Source organism: Maylandia zebra, linkage group LG14 (genome assembly GCF_041146795.1).
Source record: "Maylandia zebra isolate NMK-2024a linkage group LG14, Mzebra_GT3a, whole genome shotgun sequence".
NCBI classification, from domain to species: domain Eukaryota; kingdom Metazoa; phylum Chordata; class Actinopteri; order Cichliformes; family Cichlidae; genus Maylandia; species Maylandia zebra.
In genome coordinates, this window is record NC_135180.1 from 26,681,381 (window position 1) to 26,701,796 (window position 20,416).

At 39.8% G+C, this 20,416-nt stretch overlaps 3 protein-coding genes across 9 annotated transcripts in view; all 3 read right to left on the reverse strand.

Moving 5' to 3' along the window:
• Nucleotides 1-344: 344 nt before the first annotated feature.
• Nucleotides 345-4,423, reverse strand: LOC101469403 (extracellular calcium-sensing receptor-like). Its single transcript, XM_023152920.2, has 11 exons — nt 4,158-4,423; nt 3,738-3,940; nt 3,499-3,590; nt 3,040-3,219; nt 2,759-2,947; nt 2,201-2,659; nt 1,826-2,035; nt 1,610-1,733; nt 1,274-1,467; nt 858-1,139; nt 345-767 (listed from the first exon to the last, which is right to left on the reverse strand). The coding sequence occupies exons 1-11, from the start codon at nt 4,421-4,423 to the stop codon at nt 345-347; spliced, it is 2,622 nt and encodes an 873-aa protein (XP_023008688.2).
• A 4,463-nt stretch (nt 4,424-8,886) lies between these two features.
• Nucleotides 8,887-12,800, reverse strand: LOC101469668 (extracellular calcium-sensing receptor-like). The gene is made up of 12 exons (XM_076892044.1): nt 12,616-12,800; nt 12,340-12,482; nt 12,030-12,121; nt 11,741-11,920; nt 11,450-11,638; nt 11,106-11,327; nt 10,845-11,030; nt 10,526-10,735; nt 10,292-10,415; nt 9,980-10,173; nt 9,620-9,901; nt 8,887-9,309 (listed from the first exon to the last, which is right to left on the reverse strand). The coding sequence occupies exons 1-12, from the start codon at nt 12,798-12,800 to the stop codon at nt 8,887-8,889; spliced, it is 2,430 nt and encodes an 809-aa protein (XP_076748159.1).
• A 3,582-nt stretch (nt 12,801-16,382) lies between these two features.
• The window catches only part of plch1 (phospholipase C, eta 1), a 71,176-nt gene continuing 67,142 nt past the window's right edge, over nt 16,383-20,416 (reverse strand). For 5 of the 7 annotated variants that reach the window (XM_076873264.1, XM_076873262.1, XM_076873263.1 and 2 more), the window contains one exon: nt 16,383-20,239. In XM_076873264.1, coding sequence (XP_076729379.1) covers nt 17,553-20,239 — 2,687 coding nt within the window. In that variant the 3' untranslated portion in view covers nt 16,383-17,552. The remainder of the gene's footprint in view (nt 20,240-20,416) is intronic. The other 2 variants (XM_076873265.1, XM_076873266.1) reach the window with 2 other exon arrangements.

Genomic DNA, 20,416 nt, shown 5'->3' on the forward strand with positions numbered 1-20,416 from the left:
CAATTTTTGTAAAATAGGTGCAGTGCAGATTTTTTTCAAAAGAGTAAAATTTAAAAAAAGATAAGAAATTTGTCAATTTTTTTCTTTGACAGCCTGACATATTTTGTCAATTCATGTCTGAGTGAATATTTCTGATTTCATATAGCTTAGTAAACACTGACAATAGCTAGCAGATAGTGATGCAAATGCAGCTCCGTCATAAAGTTTTAGGATATGTCACAATTTAATAAGACAATAAACCATATTTTTAAATGATATATGACCAGATAAATACAATGACTCTATTCCAGTTGTTAACATTTTTAAAAAGGTGAATTACAGTGGCAATGGTTACATTTGCTTTCCTATCTACCCATCAAATGTTTTTTAGTGTTTTTCTCAGGCCTCAAAAGAATGATGAAGCACTTTGGAGCAAATATGCAGAACAGCAAACCATAGCTAGAGGCAAGGATGGCAAAAATCTCAACAGCAACAGCATATTTTCCAGGAGAACTGACATAGGCAGGAACAAAAGCCACCCAAACAGCACAGAAAATCAGCATGCTGAAGGTGATCAGTTTGGCCTCGTTAAAGTTGTCTGGAAGTTTTCTGGCAAGAAAAGCCAAGAGGAAACTGGTGCAGCCCAGTAGTCCAATGTAGCCCAATACCAGAGAGAAACCCACCACAGAGCCAGTGGCACACTTCAGAGTAACTTTTAGCCCTGGGACATCCAGGTCAGATTTGGGAACAGGGGGGCTGATTGATAGCCAAATAATGCAGATGATAACCTTTATGGAGAAGCATTGTACAAAGTCAAGTTAATTTCTGTAATCACATTAACAGTAATAGTTTATGGTTTCAAAAAGTGCATGTCGCACCTGCACACAGGTGAAGAAGAAGACGCTTCCTCTCTGTTGGCCTGGACCAAACCACTTCATCAAGGCTTCAGCACCAGGCCGAGCTGAGCGAAATGCTGCCAGAACCACAATGGTCTTGACTTTGAGGCAGGAGATGCAAAGCACAAAGCTGATCCCGAAAGCGGCCTGCTGGAAACGACAAGACCAGTCTGATGGACGGCCAATGAACACGAGCGAGCACAGGAAGCAGAGCTTGATTGACACAAGGAGCAGAAAGCTCAACTCTGAATTGTTGGCCCGGACCTTAACATGAGAATAGGAATATCATTATAATCAGTTTCTGTGAATTCTTTCAAACGATTCCTATATGCTTAATGTTTTGGAAACTTTTTTCCCAAAATGTACAGTGTCTCTGTTACACAGATATGCATTCTCACCATAGGTGTTTGACGATAGTGAAGGAATACCACAAACACAGCTGTTGTCACAGTGACACCAGAAACAGCTACTGCAGTCAGGGTAATTCCTAAGGTTTCATTGAAGGAAAGAAAATCCAGCTGGCGAGGAATGCAGGTTGTTCTTTTAGCATTAGACCAGAACTCAGATGGACATCGGTCACAGTGAGGGGAACCTGGGAGAAGAAAATACATACAGCAAAACGTAGATGTGCTGAAACTATTAAAGCCAGGATTATGGTATAATAAAAGATTGATGAATGAATATTGGAGTACTGAATAGATTAAATGCTTGTGAGGCTATTATAGCTTCCTCACCAGTTTTATTGCTAATCTCCCCATCAGCACATGAAATACAGTCAAAACAGCAAACAGGTTGACCTTTTCTGGGTGCCATCCGTGTACCTGGGGGGCATCTTTCACTGCACACTGAAACAGGGACCTAAACAACAGAAAAAAAAGAAAAATCCTATTCTCATGTATACAACGTATTATGACCCACAAAAAATTTTTTAATTCTCCTATTTTAGCTACCTGATTGGATCCTGTGGTCCACTGAATCGCTGACTCATTAAGGTGGAGGTCAAACCCATCCACACGACCAATCAAAACAAATTTTGCTGGGCCCTCACCCGTGTTCTGCCAGTTGAGAAGGTCATACTTTGCATGGATGTCAGCACCTTGGAAATAAAGCTGTTCACCCTGTGGTGTGGTGAAGTTTATTTTGGCCACATGCTGCAAGACCTGGAAATGTTGAAACAGTTAATATTCAGTAACTATTCAGTGTTTTAGTACAAAGTACTAGTCTAATTTTAAGGGGAATTGTAAATTCTTAATGTCCCTACTGCAAATGTAGCTTTTGAAAAACGGTATACATGGAAATTTGGGAGTGAAAGCAATGTTGCTAACCTCTATGGGTTTAATATCTGTTGGAAAGGAGCAAGTGGAGTTTTCATTTTCAGAAATGCTGTCTGTGTATGGGCAGGAGAGTAAGCTGTGAAGGGCATGTGCTGCAACATAAACTGCAAGGTAGACATTATATGTCACTCTTAGCTTGGAGGTGTCAGTAAAGTGATTCTGCACTTCTTCCAGGGTTTCTGTACCACTGCAGGGTTTAGAAGCATATGAAGAGACAGATGTAAGACCAGGACTACATTTAAACTCCTTTTCCCAAAATTCTCTTAAGAACTCATCATGAGGACGATGAGATGGATTCAAACTTCTGATATAATTTCCAAATCCAGGTATAGTTAAACTTCGAATGGCCACACCAAAAACACCAGCTGCCACTTTGCTTGTAACTGGATTTTGGAGCAGATCTCCACTGGTGCTCCAAGCCTCACTGGCCAGAAACTGCCTGTTAGTAACCTAGTAAGCAAAAGGACAAAGTAAGAAAAAAATGAAAAAAATATTCTGTTACAAACCTCAGTTCTGTCTTGCATTATGAATTTTATTATAGTTTCTCACATTTAACTTGTCAAGCTGAAGGAATAATTCCAACACATCTGTATACCATGTGAAGATCAAAATCACCCTTGCAGCTGAGGCCTGAATTGTGAGTGCTGCTCGTCTGGCATCACGCACAATATTTTCCCTTTGAAGAGTCTCTACAAATGCCAGACACACCTCAGCTCCCTGAATCGCTTCCTCAAATATCTGAAATTTACATTAAAGCAGAGAACCTTTAGATTCGTGTCAAACAGTTGTGAAGATTTCTTGCAAAGATAAAATTGCAACAAATAAACCACCTTTAATGCAACATGCCCATAATCATTATCTGTTATCACTGCTCCAATCCAGGTCCAATTGAAATGTATGGCAAGTTGGGCAAAAGCCCTGGCTTGGTAAATATCACTGGCCATGGTCCTGAAGAAATTAGGATATTGATGTCTATCACTCAGACAGGGACAGCTAGCTGTATAACTAATCTGAAAAAAAAAGTCATACTCATAAATACATATACATATAAATATACTGAAATATATAGTACATTTAACACAGGGTTCTACTATATAGCTGTGTTGCTAGAGTCTTTGTAGTTTTGTTTTTTCAGCAAGATTAAAATAATGCATTACTTGTGTGCACTATGATCAGTCAGAGTAAGAGTAAGTAAGTTGTATCAAATTCATGTATAGATTTGTGGGGGGGGACATATACATACAGACACATATATATGTATAGATAGATAGATAGATAGTACAACTCACTAAAGGTACAGAGAGAGGCTCCAGGATTTTGGCGACTGTCTGAGTTGTTGCAGATGAGGAGCAACCAATGATCAAAGGAATGGGCTTATCACCTGATGACAATGGAAAATACAGTGAGATAAAGTTATAGTTTAAAGAAAACTAATAATACTTAATTTACTGGTTTATTTTAATTGCTCATTTTTAAATGAGGGCCAAAATTCCAAAACTAGATTTATTACCTCTTTCTTGTCCATAACCAGACTGCAGGGCTCTTGTGTTACAGTTAGTGCTGTCTCCACCAACCAGCAACAGTGCTGCCTGCAAAGCCCACTGTGGGAGGCCACAGTTATCACGGATGTGGTAGCCCAGTTTTATACCTGGTAACAAGTTTGTACTATGATTTATTTCCTCCACTGCAAACACCATAGCATAGATGTACTGCAATGGAAGATTTTGCACCCTGGGCACCCAGGATAAAAGAAAAAAGCACAACAATTACTAGCTCATATTCATATATCATGACATTATTAACAAGAATGGAAAGAAAATAATTGACTGCATTTGGAATAGAAAAGACAGAAATAAAAATAATAGAGTTATCTTCTGTTTTTTCCTGTTTTTCCAAAATGCAGTGAAATTGTACAGTTATAAGAGTAAAAAAATGCATATAGATTTACCCAGTACAAGTATTGTTGTAGGGCTGCTGAGTGAAGTCATAGTTTATAGCTGGAGGATTGTAATGAAGATTAAAGAGCCCACCAATGATTACATCTCCATCTTCAAATAAACCCTGGTCTCCAGGTGTACCCCACCGAGAACAGGTCACCGTCTGAACTACCTGCACCCCCACCTGGAGCCCCAGCTGTCTGCCCACAAGCCCTACAAGGAGCAGGGATGGAGCAGTGCAGGACCAAAGAATGAAGATCCATTTGGCCCAGGACATGGACAGAGCTGTTCTGGATATTTCAAATATGCATATCATATTAAAACAACTTCTCAATGGTGTATCATACATTTATAAAATTTGCAAAAAAAAAAAATCTGTATTGCTAAGGTTTAACAGTTCCCGAAATGCCTAATTGTATTATATTTTTCTTTATAAAGTAAGAAAAATACTTGTTCCTGGATGTTTACCACTGAAGGAGAACATTTCAAGACAATATGACAACAAAGATAGTTTCCACTAAAAGCTGGCAAGATATCTGAACTGACATACCCGTCTCTTGCTCTGCAAAACAAAGATGTTGTTCTAGGTATTTATAAGAGCTGTAAGGCTGATATTTGAAGCAGTAAACAAGATGAGCAAAACATCACTGAGGGTGACTGGTGTGTGCTGCAGAAATTGGAGTATTTACCTGGAGGGCGGTGACTACATGGACCAATAGATTTTCCTTGGAAACATTTTGTTGACCAGGTTTAGAAGATTTAATTTGAACTCAATAACAATGGAAAAAAACCACACAGAATACACCCATTCAAATGGCTGTTTTTATAATAGAAATGTTTTGAAATAGAAATGGAGCTATTTCACTGTATTATTTAGGTTGAATGTTGACTCTAACTCAACATTTGGCATTAACCCGGGATGCCCAATGGTTTGCAGAGGCACCCCCACGTCTCCGGGGAATAACAAACAGCATGTTTGACCTGCTAAAATATCAAATTTGCACTAGGCCGCAAACCTGACAGACGTTAATAAATAACCAAGCAATAAGTTCAGGTCTTCCCCTACACCTGAAGCTGAGAGAGCCAGATCTGGTATCTAGTATTATGAAAGGAGGCCATAGTGTTGACACTTAATTGCTACCAGCTGACGGTGAGATTTGCAGCTACATCTGTCGCAAGACTGCTGCAGCTCTGGTGAGTTTTGCATCCATGAGTTCACACAACAGTGACAAAGACAGGGATGTCTATTCAGTGACTATTCCTGACTGTGTAAAGATGTGAACTGTTCACATAAATCTAGTCAGTTATGATTAGATAAGTTAACATGTGATTTGACTCCAAAATAGGAAACAGTAGTAATACAAAAAGGCAATAAGCTGTACCACCAGGAGCAATAAAACATTGGTCATGCTCAGTGACAAGTATGTGTAAAAAAACATCCCCGTATTTACCCTGGCAGATCTATTGCGTTAAATTGGGTTTCGGCTGTTTTAAATTAAATTTCAATCAACATAAACAAGTGTGAACCACCAATGATTTGTCTTTTTTTTTTTTGACACTTTTATATCTACATGCAGGCAAGTGTGCAAACAGTGCAGGTTGTATCATAGCAGTGTGAGTTGTCAGTATGACTAGAAAAGTGTTATATAGTTGTCAGTCCATTTTATTCAGTTATATAGGTGCTTGTTCACATGTACCACACATATGATTATCATAATCCAAATGAGCTTGCACTTCTTATTTGAAAAGAATTATACAATGCAAAACAAAAAGGATTCACAAAGGAAAAACATTTGATGAAATTGTTTGAATCTGATCTATATTTGAAGCTTTCATCCTTTTCTTTTTTTTACTGACAGATTGCACCAGCAAACCATGTTTTGAGTGTTATTTCCCATGGAGTTAAGTCCTATTAAAAGGGTCATGGTACAGAGTGCCAAGGAAACTGTGAGGTAATTTTTATTGCATTGTGCTGTGTTTTATGGTTTTTCAGAAAACATGGCACATTATTCATATACAGGGTCATGAATAATCAGGGCCAATCTTATACTTCTTTGCCCTCAGACTGCTGATTTATTTGTCATTCCTAGGGTATTTAAAAGTAAAATGGTAAGCAGAGCCTTTAGGTTTCAGGCCCCTCTTTGAAGCCACCTCTAGGTTTTGCTTCAGGTAAACAGATACCCCCTGCACTTTTAAGATTAGGCTTAAAACTTTGCTTTATAATAGGTGTAGATCAGGTGACCCTTAATTCTCTTGTGCTGCAACAGGTCTATGATAGGGATTTCCTGTAATAAACATTTCTTCTTCAGTCAAGTCTTTTCATTCTCTCTGTTTATGCCTACTTTGCGCTTAATCATAATTATTATCTGGCTCTCTTCCTCTTGTCTTTTGTCCTGTCCCCCTCTCCTCACCCCCAGCTAGTAGTGGCAGATGGCTGCCCCTCCCTGAGCCTGGTTCTGCCAGAGGTTTCTTCCTGTTCAAAGGAGTTTTTTTTTTCTTCCCACTGTTGACAAATGGTTGTTCAAAAGGGTCATCTGATCATTGAGATTTTCTTCTTCTTTTTTTCTTATTGTAGCTTTTTCACCTCATAATATAAAGTGTCTTGAAACAGAAGTTGAGTAGAAGTAGAAATTAATTGAAAAAAATCATTTAGGACACTTTAACCTCCTAAGACCCGAACTCTTCCACGGCATGCATTTTTAATTTCTCTGTGATATTTGGGCTGATTGGGTCCTGATGAATGTAAAAACAAAGAATTATCAGATTTTTTTTTGCCTAATTTTTGTTTCTAACGAAAATGAGAGCCACATATGAGGATATTTGTTTAAAATTTTGATATAACAGTAACAGTATAATGTCCTCGTAAGTGGATATCGGGCACTTGTAGAGCAAAATTGAGTATTTTGGTCTAAATAACCCAAAATGTGATGTCAACATATGTGGACGCCAGGTCCTAGGAGGTAAAAAAATAGAATAGTTTGGCTGAAAATTTAGCCTTTCAAAGAGCATTTTGGTCACTCATATAGGAGTGATTTGAGATATTTATACATTAGTGGAAAAAGGAAGAGAAGCTCCAAACAATTTGTACTTCAGGTCACTATGACCCTTTCATTAAGTTGCCAGGGTTTACCACTGTTGGTAATCATCTACACTAAGGTGTAAACAGCCTGCAGTGTGTATAGGAATTTCACAATTAAAAAAAAGAAAATGGAACATGGCTTAAACATGGCAAGAAATGACATGACCTCTACTTCTATTTGGCCTCTGAATGATTAATGTAAATGATGCAGTAACAATAGATTAAAATATTTGCTTATTTATTTGCTTATTTATTATTATTATAAATGGACAAAGTGGTATTCAGAATTCCTTATTATTATTAAACAGACTTGTTTTCTTTTCTGTAAGTATAAAAGCATAGAGTAGTTTCATATAACACGTACAGGGTCATGGCAACAAATTCAAATGGAAATTACATCCAGCTTTTCAGCTTTACATGCAAATGAAAAATTGTTGATTGGGAAGGAACCTGTTCATGAAAAAGCCCCTTCAGATTGCCCCTGTCTCAGAAATGGCACTATAAAGAATCCACTCAGAGAGGAAATTATCTGAAAATAGCCTGCAGAGAGTGCCCTTACGCCAATATACATGAACGGCGTAGGCTCTCGTCTAAAACACCGCTGTGAATAGTTGTAGGGTGGTTGATGTACCAACCTCAAATCCTTTTTCTGTGCCACACATAAAACATACTGTCTATTCAAAATGGTTTACAGGAAGTGGCAGATATCAGTGACTGAAATACACAGTCTAAAGTGACATACGGTGGTGAGAGAGAGATGTGAGTAGAAACACAGTTAACCCCAAAATTACCTTTGAAAATAAAACATGGACTAACAGTGCAATCCATGAACTTTATTGTATTGTTATTGCAAATTGTATTTGGACTGAGACAAATTTCTTTGGGTCAAAGAAAAGACTGTTTGCAATGGCATAAGAGTGCTGTATGTACATTACTTTCAAAGCAGCCAGGGGAAGGAACAGAGTATCAATAAATGGTATGACACTACCATCTGCTGGCCATGACTTGGTACATGCAGTTTCAGCAAAATCTACATATCATCTTTAAAGTTATTTGTGTATGTGACATCTACCTATTTATCATGAACTTTGATTGTTGTATATATTTAGAATATATAAGATATTAATGTAATCTGCCTGACAGATTAGTCCTCTCTGTATGGAGTGTGTATCTTCCATTATCAAAGTCCAATGCCGTTTTATTTATTTACTACCAAATGATATCATAAGTCGCCTCAGCACATCTTTGAGTATTTGATATCTATAAGTGTTTTGGGTTGGCCTGTTGTCTTTAAACTGGTGTGTAATGGTTGTGATAAGTTGTCCTGAACTCTCAATTTATTATCAACAAAACATATCAGTAAGTTAGAAAAGCAATCACTAAATTTAAATCAGTTTATGTGGATGGCATAATGAAAAAAAAAAAAAAACTGGCCTAGAACAAACAAAGTGAAGCATTTTACTGGGTTTTGGTGCAGGTTGTAATCAAAACTCAGGGGAAAAAAACCCACTAAAAACATTGATATAGAACACATAATTGCATTATATTTGATTCTATCCTCTATTATTTACTAACAGTAGAACACAACTACTTTTTCTAATTCAATTCAGTTATTAATAAAAGACAAATGTAAAAAGAATTCTACACTCACATTTGAATAACTATCGAGCCATAAGATGTTTCTTTGTGTTCTTCTCAGGCCTCAAAAGAATAATGAAACATTTGGGGGCAAAAATGCAAAGCAGTAAACCATAGCTAGAGGCAAGTATTGCAAAAACTTCCACAGCAACAACATACTTCCCCGGAGAGCTAATGTAAGCAGGCACAAAGGACACCCAAACAGTGCAGAAAATCAGCATGCTGAAGGTGATCAGTTTGGCCTCATTGAAGTTGTCTGGAAGTTTACGAGCAAGAAACGCCAAGAGGAGGCAGGTACAGGCCAGCAGGCCAATGTAGCCTAGGACGAGGGAGAAGCCTACGACAGACTCCATGGTGCACTCCAAGGTGACCTTTGACCCTTGAAAACCAAAATCACTTTGAGGCCTGGGGGGACTGAGAGAGAGCCATATAACGCAGATGATAACCTGTATGGAGAACAAACAAACCTCAAAGTTATTATTATTTAAAAAATTATTATTATAATGAAGCATGGGATTTCCAATGAAATTTTACTGTAAAAATCATGCCCAAAAGTAATATTTAAATGTTCTTACTCCACTGTTGTTGCCCACATTTTTTAATTTACCTCATTTGTACATTAATGTACTTTATTTGTACATTAATTTACTTTATTTGTAGATGAGACAGCTAATGAAAAAGATTGTGATCTACTATAGAGAAAGGACACTATTGGCAAACATTCTCATTATGTCATCAATACAGGAATATGTGCACCTGTATACAGGTAAAGAAGCAGACACTTCCTCTCTGTTGGCCTGGGCCAAACCACTTCATTAAAGTTTCAGCACCAGGCCGAGCTGAGCGGAAAACAGCCAGAACCACAATGGTTTTTACCAGGAGGCAAGAAACACAAAGCACAAAGCTGATCCCAAATGCAGCCTGCTGGAACCGGCAGGACCAGACTGACGGGCGGCCAATGAACACAAGCGAGCACAGGAAGCAGAGCTTGAGTGACAGAAGAAGGAGGAAGCTCAGCTCTGAATTGTTGGCTCGTACCTGGATATGAGAAAAAATAAATATGAAACAATGAATCAATACTTTAAACTCTATTTCACATTTTGTCAAAGACCTCACCATAGGTGTTTGACGGTAGAATAGAAACACGACAAAGACAGTGGTTGTCACACTGACACCAGACACAGCTGCTGTTGTGAGAGTAATGCCCAAAGTTTCATTAAAAGAAAGAAAGTCCAGCTGGCGAGGGATGCAGGCAATTCTTTCAACATTAGACCAGAACTCAGACGGACACTGCTCACACTGAAGTGAATCTGGTAAAGAAGTGAGGAAAAGCAGATTGAAAATAGGAAAATAAAAAGTGCAGATGAACTTAAAGTAGACAAGGGTCAAGGAAAACACTACCCCAGAACTCTGCTTACATTTCCTTACCAGTTTTATTGCTAATCTCCCCTTCAGCACATGGGATACAGTCAAAACAGCAGACAGGTTCCCCTTTCCTATCTGTCATCCGTGTACCTGGGCGACAGCTTTTACTGCACACTGAATCAGGCACCTAAATAAAAACCACAAGACACATGGCATAATCTTATAAAAATTGACAAGAACACTACTTTCTGCAGCAAATTAATCAGTAACCTTTAGGCAGTTTGTTAATCTGACTACCTGATTTGATCCTGTGCTCCACTGAATAGCTGACTCATTAAGGTGGAGGTCAAAACCATCTACATGACCGACCACAACAAGTTTTAGCGTCCCCTTGGGTGTGTTCTGCCAGTTCACAAGGTCATACTTTGCTGGGGGGTCACCTCCTTGGAAATAAAACACTTCTCCTTGTGGTGTTGTGAGATTCACTGTGTTTAAGTGTTGCAATAGCTGAAAGTACAGTATTGAGAATATAAAGTGCTTTATAGTATTCAACTTATTGAAATCTTAAAGTCCAGCACTTGTGTTTAATAGCTCACACAGTGATAATTATGATCACCTCTACAGTTCTGATGTGTTTTGGAGAGGAACAAGAAGAGATGTTGTTTTGAGGAGGGATTTTTCCACTGGGGCAGGAGAGTAGGCTGTGAAGGGCGTGGGCTGCAGCATAAACAGCAAGGTAGACATTATACACCACTCTTAGCTGGGTGATGTCGCTAAAGAAATGCTGCACTTCATTTATGGACTCTGTCCCACTGCAGGGTGGTATAGAAGCTTTTTTCACATGGGATGAGGTAGAAGTATTGTGTGAGGCATTCACAATACTGCATCCAAACTCCTTTTCCCAAAATTCTCTCAGAAATTCATCATCAGGACGATGAGATGGGCTCAACTTTTTTAGATAATTTTCAAATCCAGGTATTGTTGAACTCCGAATGGCAACACCAACAACTCCACTTGCAACCTTAGAGATTGTAATATCTTGAAGAAGATCGTCACTGGTACTCCAGGCCTCACTGGCCAGAAACTGTCTGCCAGTCACCTAAGGAAATATCAAAATAAAGAAAGTTTGCAATAAAACCAGCAGTGCTTTTATTTTTCAGAACACAAGTTTGTGTTTACTAATGAACTCCTATGCTACTAGTGTCAATATATTTTACTCACATTTCTCTTGGCAAGTTCCACAAATATTTTCTGTACATCTGTATACCAGCAAAAGATCAGAATCACAGTTGCAGTTGAAGACTGGATCGTAAGCGCCACCCGTCTGGCATCACTCACAATTGTTTCTCTGTGAACAGTCTCAATGAATTCTAAACACACCCTTTTCCCCTTAATCTCTTCCTGAAATACCTGAAATATGGAGGTATAAACAACCACTATGTTATCTTTTATTATATAAGACGGACACAAAGATTTATTCAGCAATTTACAGCATAATAGGAAAACATGCACCTGTATTGCCTTTTGACCATAATCATTGTTCGCAAGCACAGCTCCAATCCAAGTCCAGTTGAGGCGTATGGCCATTTGTGCCATGGTCCGAGCTTGGTAGATATCACTGGGGATTGTTCTGAAGAAGTTAGGAAAGTTGGACCTGTCACTAAGACAGGGGCAGCTAGCCAAGTAGCTGATCTGTGAGCCACACAAATATCAGTTTTTTACAACTTACAAAATATATTAGCTCTTCAAAGATGACTATACAATATTATCATCAGTCATTGTTCCCATTATAAAAACTTACAACTGGTACAGAGAGAGGCCCTAGGATCCTAGAGAGTATCACTCCTGTTGTAGATGCGTGACCTCCAATGAGTAAAGGAACAGGCTGAACACCTGATGATTGGATAAATAAATAAATAAATAAAAGCAGCATCTTTACACAGTCATAGGATCATATTATTTGTTGTTTGACATGAACTTTTCAAATTTTAACTTCATGAAATTTGAAATCAAACCTGCTGTCTCTCCGGGTTGTTCATAAGCTTCAGAATAAAGTGTAGAGGCTGTTAAATTGCAGCTGTGTCTGTCTCCTCCAACCAGTGAGAGAGCACTTTGCAGAGCCCATGGGTATCGGCCGCAGCTATCAAGTATATGATAACCTAGTTTTATTCCTGGTAGCAGAGCGCTGTTTTGATTTATTTCCTCCACGGCAAATGCCATAGCATACATATATTTTAGTGCTTGTAAATCTAAACTGTGACCACAGGAGGAAAAAAATCATAGTGAATTAAACAACCTGTGAAAGGCAAGGTTACAGGATATGATTTTATAATATGAAATAATACATATTGCAGCAAACAAAGAAACATGTTTTGAGTAAGTTTTACCCGCTACAAGGTTCATAATGTGGCAGTCTGGTGTAGTCCTGTTCTACAGCTGAAGGTATGTAATGCAAACTAAAGAGTCCGCCGATAATCACATCTCCATCCTGAAAGACACCCCTGTTGCTTGGCGCACCCAACTGGGAGCACACCGTCGCCTGCACCCCCTGCAGTCCCACTGGTTTACCCATTATGCTGACAAGCAGCAGGGAGAGGGCTGAGGAGAGCCACTTAGTGGGTTGCAAGGGGAGCCAAAATGTGGAAGCAGCCATTCTGTATATGGCACACATGAATGTCAGAAAATTCATGAATCGTAATTACAGTAAATCTAGTAAATGTATAACACAATTCACCCCAAAACAGCTTCATCAAACCTGTAAAATAAGTCAAATACACTTTTACTAAATAAAACATTTAATTAAATCCTATAGAGCTTCTTATGAGTTCTTCAAGAAGAAAGGGCATTTTAAACAAAAACATGATTTCACCTGGTTACAAAGTCCAAACTATCTCGACCAACACATATCTGCCTCCCTCTCTGCACATGTGAGGTGTTGATGTGGCTATTTATAACAGGTGGGAAGCATTTTGAAAGGAAGTAAAACTGATGACTCAAGCAGCAGATAAAATAAAATGACTCCTCTCCAGAGTAATAGTGGAAAAACACTTGAATGCTAACAAATAATTAGCATGCATGCAGTTGGCAGTGGTGGGTGTGTGTATGAGAGTACAGTATGGTTCCTGTACCCTGTATCCTGTACCCCCAGGGGGAGTATTTTATATAAAATGAGGTAATTGTGAAGTGTTGGTGTAGTGAATGAGCACAACAAATGCTTACATTAATTCAATAGATTAAAAAAAAAAAAGAAATAAGGCGCTCTGACTGCACACAGAGGCACTTGTGGAAGCCCAATTTTTTCAAGATTGCTACTATTACTACAATTACTATTAAAATACTATTCCCCTGCTATTTGTAGGTTCAAAACAATATTTTAGAAATGCTCTATCATTTGCCGGCAATAAGTCGGACTCGTTCCTGGTGGGTGATGGGCTCCGCCAGGGCTGCCCTTTGTCTCCGGTTCTGTTCATAATTTTTATGGACAGGATTTCTTGGCGCAGCCAAGTGGCGGAGGGCTTTCGCTTTGGTGGCCTCAGAATCTCATCTCTGATTTTTGCGGATGATGTGGTTCTGTTGGCTTCATCGGGTGAGGGCTTCCAGCTCGCACTGGAACGGTTCGCAGCCGAGTGTGAAGCAGCGGGAATGAGGATCAGCACCTCCAAATCTGAGGCCATGGTTCTCAGCCGGAAAAGGGTGGAGTGCCCACTCCAGGTCGGGGATGAGTTCCTGCCCCAAGTGGAGGAGTTCAAGTATCTCGGGGTCTTGTTCGCGAGTGATGGGAGAAGGGAGCCGGAGATCGACAGACGGATTGGGGCTGCAGCTGCAGTAATGCGGACGCTGCACCGGTCCGTCGTGGTGAAGAGGGAGCTGAGTGTAAAAGCGAAGCTCTCAATTTACCGGTCGATCTACGTCCCTACCCTCACCTATGGCCACGAGCTGTGGGTAGTGACCGAAAGAACGAGATCGCGGATACAAGCGGCAGAAATGAGCTTCCTCCGAAGGGTGGCTGGCCTCTCCCTTAGAGATAGGGTGAGAAGTTCGGCCATCCGGGAGGGTCTCAGAGTAGAGCAGCTGCTGCTCCACATCGAAAGGAGCCAGCTGAGGTGGTTCGGGCATCTGACAAGGATGCCCCCTGGGCGCCTCCTGGGTGAGGTGTTCCAGGCATGTCCCACCGGGAGGAGGCCCCAGGGCAGACCCTGGGCTCTCGGCTGGCCTGGGAACGCCTTGGTGTTCCCCCGGATAAGCTGGAGGAGGTGGCTGGGGAGAGGGAGGTCTGGGCCTCTCTGCTTATAAGCTGCTGCCCCCGCCAACCGGCCTCGGATAAAGCGGATGAGGATGGATGGATGGATGGATGGATTGATGGATGGATGGATGCTCTATCATTTTTGCTTACAGGAATAGAAATGTATTTAGTGTACAAGACTTGTTTTACATCACATCTGATCTAATTAATTTTATCTTTTTTATCTGCAGTATCAGATGGCTCAAAAATAGTAGTGTTTGCAGAATACAAAATACTATAATAATACAATAATAATAATAATAATAATAATAATAATAATAATAATAATAATAATAATAAAAAGAGCTCTTAAATACAAGGAATGAACATCTGCAAATTCTTGTGAAAACCTTTTTTCTCTGAAAGATTTCCAGTTATTTCTGGAATTCCAGTGCTACACCTTAACTTGTTTAATTGTTTTTTTTAATGTGTTCTAAAATTCTCAACATTACATTTATATAGATGATTCGAACTCAAGTGAAATTACAGTAAAGTGTAAAATAAGATGGGTGAATATTTTTTTATATAATCTGTGGTCATTGTAGCGCAGGAGTTAGCCCAAAAAATATCTAGAAAACTATTTATCCTTCTTTGGATCGAGTTCCCAGCTGCCCTTCAAATCTTTCTTCCGGTGATTTTTCTAATTGAGTCTTGATTCTTTTTACTTTTTCTTTACTGTTTGATGTTTGTAGCTGGCAAAACCAGTTACTGACCAGAAGTCTGTAGACTATGTACATATACACTCACCAGCCACTTTCTTAGGTATGGCTGTTCAACTACTTGCTAATAAAAATATCCAACTAGCCAATCACATCTGAAGTTCAAAAAGTGATTTAAGAAACTTGCCATGGTTGTTAGCATTGGACAGGATGGTGTGAGTATTTCAGAAACTGCTGATCTACTAGAATCTGCACACAGTCATCTCTAGGGTTTACAAAGAATGATCTGAAAAAGAGAAACGATCCAGCAAGCAGCAGTTCCTTTGGGAAAAATGTAATTACAATATGTAAATAATGTTGTTCTGATGACTCAATTTCAGCTGCAGGAATAACAACTTGGCATAAATGACATGAAAGCATGGCTTCATTGTGCCTTCTGTCAGGTGTTCAGGCTGCTGCTGGTGGTTTAATGGTGTGGAGAATATTGTCCTAGCACACCTTTGGTCCCTTAGCACCAACTAAGCATCATTTAAACGCCACAGTTTACCTTTTATTGCTAACCATGTCCATCCTTTTATGACAGTGTATCCATCCTCTGAGGCTGTCCAACTTGGTGCTAGCAAGGTGTACCTAAAAAGTAGATTGTGTGTATTATGCTGACATAAGAAAAATAACAACATCTCATAGCCTTTCTAAAATCCATTAAATTAGCTTTATAATTAAGGCAATTTTCACTGTCTCTTGCTTTTAGGTGGCTTGTAAGTTTAATATTTAATTTGGAAAGCAAAGCTTACAGCCACTGTTATAGATGTTGTGATGTTTGGTATTGTGTGGATGAACTAAGGCGACTGAGATACTGAGCATTAGGGTAGAAAAGCAAAGTCTTGGCTCAGATCTTGTCTTAATGAGCCTAAAGTTGAATAAATCAAAAAAAAAATAAACATTCAAACTATGTAGCTGTATGCCTCTTTTCTCTCATATTTCCCTGAACGTTTGTACTGTGGGAGTTGTGTATCCAGAGCAACAGGTGTATCGTTTGTCAGCTGTATTACACTTTCTATTACACTATTACATTTCATGAGCAATTACATCCCGTTACGTTTTAGGTGGCATGGGAAAGAAGAGGCTGTTTATGTCTTACAATGAATCGATTTTGAGCTTCAGCCGCATTCTTGATTGATTATCTGTTACTACACAGAAAAAAAACATGTCATTTGCTGAAACCAAATATCTCATAATTTTATTGCATTGATAAGAAAATGCTCATAGTTCTTCAGTGAGCAGCCATACAAAGAAAAAAGATGGTGCAACACTGAAACAAAAAAGAAAAACCCACCAAAACTGCAGTCTTACTACGCTCCTCTCCTCTGCTTGGCCCAGTGTAGTTGTCACTCTGCCTTTTCAGTCCATTACGTATACAAAATAAAAATGAACAGAACTAAAAGATCGTTTTTGCAGTCTGTATCAAAGCAATTATAAAAATAAAAACCTTTAAACTCATTTTTTTCTTAATTTGCAATCACATTTTCAAATTCTACAAATCAAAAAGAGCAACAAGTCCAAGCAAAGAAGTCTATGTACTGTATTGCACCCAATACAAACCAGCCTATGCCCTCTGTTGTATCCAATACAACTGTTTGTTCTGTGCAAATAAGGTTGGTCAATGCAACACCTATTGTATAAACTGGTGCATAGTCATGCTTGACATGTTCACAAGTAACATGCACAAACATAAATGTACAGTTAGAACTGATTCTCAACTAAAACTCATCTGAGATGAAAAATCATGTCAGGAATATTTACACACAACACAAATAAAGAAATACCACCGGAAAGAGAAGGAAGACTTACATTTGATATGAAGATGAAATCCATCAATTCAAACTAGCTGTTTGATACTACTACACATTCAAATGATACACAGAAAGACATTCCCTCTCTGCTTAACAGCCAATACTTCTTTTTTTTTTTTTTTGCTTCATAGTCAGTGTACATATTTTGGACAGTACATCACTGGGACAAAGATAACAAGTATCTGTACAATCAGTCTAGGAAGCCGTTTGGAGGGACTCAAAGTTCCCAAGTACATTTACACATTAAGCAGAATACAGACAATATATAGCCGATTAGAAAGACCATTCACTATTGAAATAGTGGACATTTCATACAGGCAATTCATGCTGTCAGATCCAACCATGGATTATATGAGATGCTTTACTTTTATCTTTTCTAAAAACAGCCCAGAATAAACATTTATTCAACTTGGGGTTAACAAACATGAGAACAAGCAAGTGCTTATTTCATTGATCCCCAGACTTTTGGTATAACAGAAGTTAATCAAGAATCACTGGCAGATTCTTAATTTCATGTAAAGTTATCAGAATTAGAGTCTGAGCAGAAAGTAGACCTCGGGCTCAGACACTGAGTGGCTTGTGTTTGCAGGTGGAAGAGAGTCATCAGTATAGTATCGATCTCCATAATGGTCACCATTTCCGTAACGTAACGATGTGCAAGCTCCTTCGGGAAGTCCCCTGTCTTCCAGCTGACCAAGATAACCTGCTATGTAAGAACCAGTAGAGTGTCTGTTCGTTGGAGGATTCTGTGAGGCTGGTTTATTCCTTAATACCACCCCACCAATGCCACCAGTGCTATTGATGACCACCCCTGAGCGAGGTTTTAGAGCTTCTTGCTGTCTTTCGCGAGCCCGGCTATTGATGTGACGTACACGGCTTTGACTACGGGAGGATAGGCGACGTGTTAGGGGTGGAGGGGAATCATCTATATCCCTGGACACAACAGGAGCTAAACTTGGTGCCTGTGGCTGTGACAGTGGGGATTTTTCTTGCAACTGAGGAGACTGGGGCCTATCGATGTCACTGTCATCCCCCTCCAAACTGACCAGCTTACGTAGCTGTTCGGTAAGAGGATCACACGACTGTGACTGGAAAGTTACTCCCTCTATGGTGCCCGACTTCTTTTGCTTCCTCATATGGGGCGTGATGAAACTGCGACTAATAATGTGGTATTTGCTCTGAAAGTTGCATGATATGTCTTCAGAGGTTAAGTCTCCCAGGGATTTGGATTTGCATGGGTTGGGGGCTGTGGAGTCTATAGTATCAGACTGAGAAAGAGGTGATAAAGGCTTTAAACTAGACTGTCGTGTAGTTCTGGTTTCAGCCTGTGGCTGGTGCCTATAATTAATCTGAGAAACCTCGTGGTTCCATGACTGCTGTTGGTCAAATGATTGTGTTTGACTTTGGTTGTGTAGCTGACTGTTCTGTGGCGCCTTAGAGGACATAATGCAGTCATAGTCCAGATGGCTGTATACTGCTTCACAGTCTGAAGAGGGGGAATAAAGGCCTCTGTCTCTACAGCTGTTTACAGATGTAGCAGATTGATCATGGAGGCTTTCTGAAGAGGAAATACCATTTTGGTAACATCCTGCTTGCTCCCTCTCCAGCTGTTCATACCCCAGCTTGTCTTGATGAGACATGTTTAGGATACGATTCCCACTGTAGCTCCTCTGCTGGTAGGAAGTGCTGAAGTCTCTGGTGTAGTTAAGGGCCTCGGAATTTCTCTGAGGTATGGGGTAGCTGTTTTGACGCAGTGGACTGGGTTTAGAGGGTCTAGAGTTAAAAAGTCTATAGTGGAGGGAAGTCTGGGAGCTGTCATGATGTTCATCGTGACTGAACTGCTGATAAGAAGGTTGATTCATGAGGGAATGATGTTGTGAAAATGCAACGTGAGAGGAACGTGATGAGTACTGCTGTTGGGAATCATAATATGAAGAAGGCTGTTTTTGTAGGAAGCAGCTGGGAGTGGACTCATGGTTTTCATATATAGCCTGGCGTTTGATAGGACTCATAAGCCCAAACTCATAATGTCTTGGGGAAGTCAGCATCGTCTCCAGTGGATCCTCATCAACATTTAACTCCACTTCTGTAAAAACTTTTCCAGATGAATCGCAGGGAATCTGGAAACTGTGACCGTTTACAGAAGAGCCTATGTACCTTTTAGAAGTATTTTGTTCTGTTTCACTCATTGGTCCTGGGGGATCAGTCACCTCTTCATACACCCTCTCCTCTATCTCATCATCTCTTTTTCTTTCCACACAATCCCAGCCTATATTATGACTGTTCCTCAGTCCCTGAACCACCTTTGCTGGAGATGACCCCAAACTGCTTGAGGGTGTGCTCTTTAAAGTGTCTGCCTGAACATGGACTGTCTGTTTCTTCAGGTTGTACACTGATACTGGCGACAAAACCTCCTCATCTAGAATGGTATAGACCTCCTCAAGCTCAGTGGTTTCTGGGCTGGAGATGGGGGCTGGTGCACGTTGGATACTTTTGTGAGGTGAACAGATTTCCTGATTTACATTATTTGCTTTTTGAACTGCCTTCTGGGGACTTGTGGGATTTTTCTTGTAGGGGGAATCTGCGCTGGTTTTCAGAGGAGATCTGAACTCTTCTAGTGTTTTAGGGGTAGTAGGCCTCAAGTTTGAATGATGGGATGGGATCATATCATGAGATGTGAAACTGTTTTGGTCAACAGTGCTTTCAAATTGACCAATAAGAGCTGAAACAGAGCCACATGTGTCTTCCTCATTGCTTAAGGATACAGCATCAATAATTCTGGAAATTGTGCTGTCATGCATAGAGCTGGGGCTCTTTAAATCACAGTACCTGTTGACAGGGGGAAGGGGGGCCACAGATGAGGGGACAGGGGAGGAGGATGAAGACACTGAAGGTGCAACTGTGAATGTTGTGCTGCTTAATGATGTTTCTGGTTTATCCAGTTGCATTTGGCTATTCATTGCAGGCAGTACAAGAGAGTTTTTCTCTGTTCTTGTGGAGATGATCTTGGATTTGTTGACTTCTGGTTGGTAATTCGCATAGTCTTCTTCCTTCCTCACTTCTCCAACACCAACAACCAGATAAGAAGTCTCTGACTGGTGAAATTCTTTGTTTCTGTATGTCTTAGAGGGAGAAGGGGTGTTTGATTCTGTGGCAAGTGATGATTCGATGAGTAGGTCAACAGATGAAGACCTTGGCCTGTCAAAAAGGCAGGATCCTGTGGACACAGATAAATGAAATACGGGATTAATAAAGAGATGCTTATATACAATAACTGATTTTGAATACCAAGCAGACCAACACTGACAACAAATAACAATCCAGCCAAAACAAGGCAACAGCAAAACACAGACAAATGGATCACCAAGTACAACTGTGAAAGGAGAAGATGGTG

Coding starts and splice junctions, on each gene's coding strand:
- LOC101469668 (XM_076892044.1), bottom strand. CDS start 12,800: ATGGGTAAACCAGTGGGACTGCAGGGGGTGCAGGCGACGGTGTGCTCC. Junction 12,122..12,339: donor ATACCCATGGGCTCTGCAAA/GTGCTCTCTCAC, acceptor TCCAATCATCAG/GTGTTCAGCCTGTTCCTTTA. Junction 9,902..9,979: donor TCTACCGTCAAACACCTATG/GTGAGGTCTTTG, acceptor TCTCATATCCAG/GTACGAGCCAACAATTCAGA.
- LOC101469403 (XM_023152920.2), bottom strand. CDS start 4,423: ATGTCCTGGGCCAAATGGATCTTCATTCTTTGGTCCTGCACTGCTCCA. Junction 3,591..3,737: donor CACAAGAGCCCTGCAGTCTG/GTTATGGACAAG, acceptor CATTGTCATCAG/GTGATAAGCCCATTCCTTTG. Junction 1,140..1,273: donor ACTATCGTCAAACACCTATG/GTGAGAATGCAT, acceptor TCTCATGTTAAG/GTCCGGGCCAACAATTCAGA.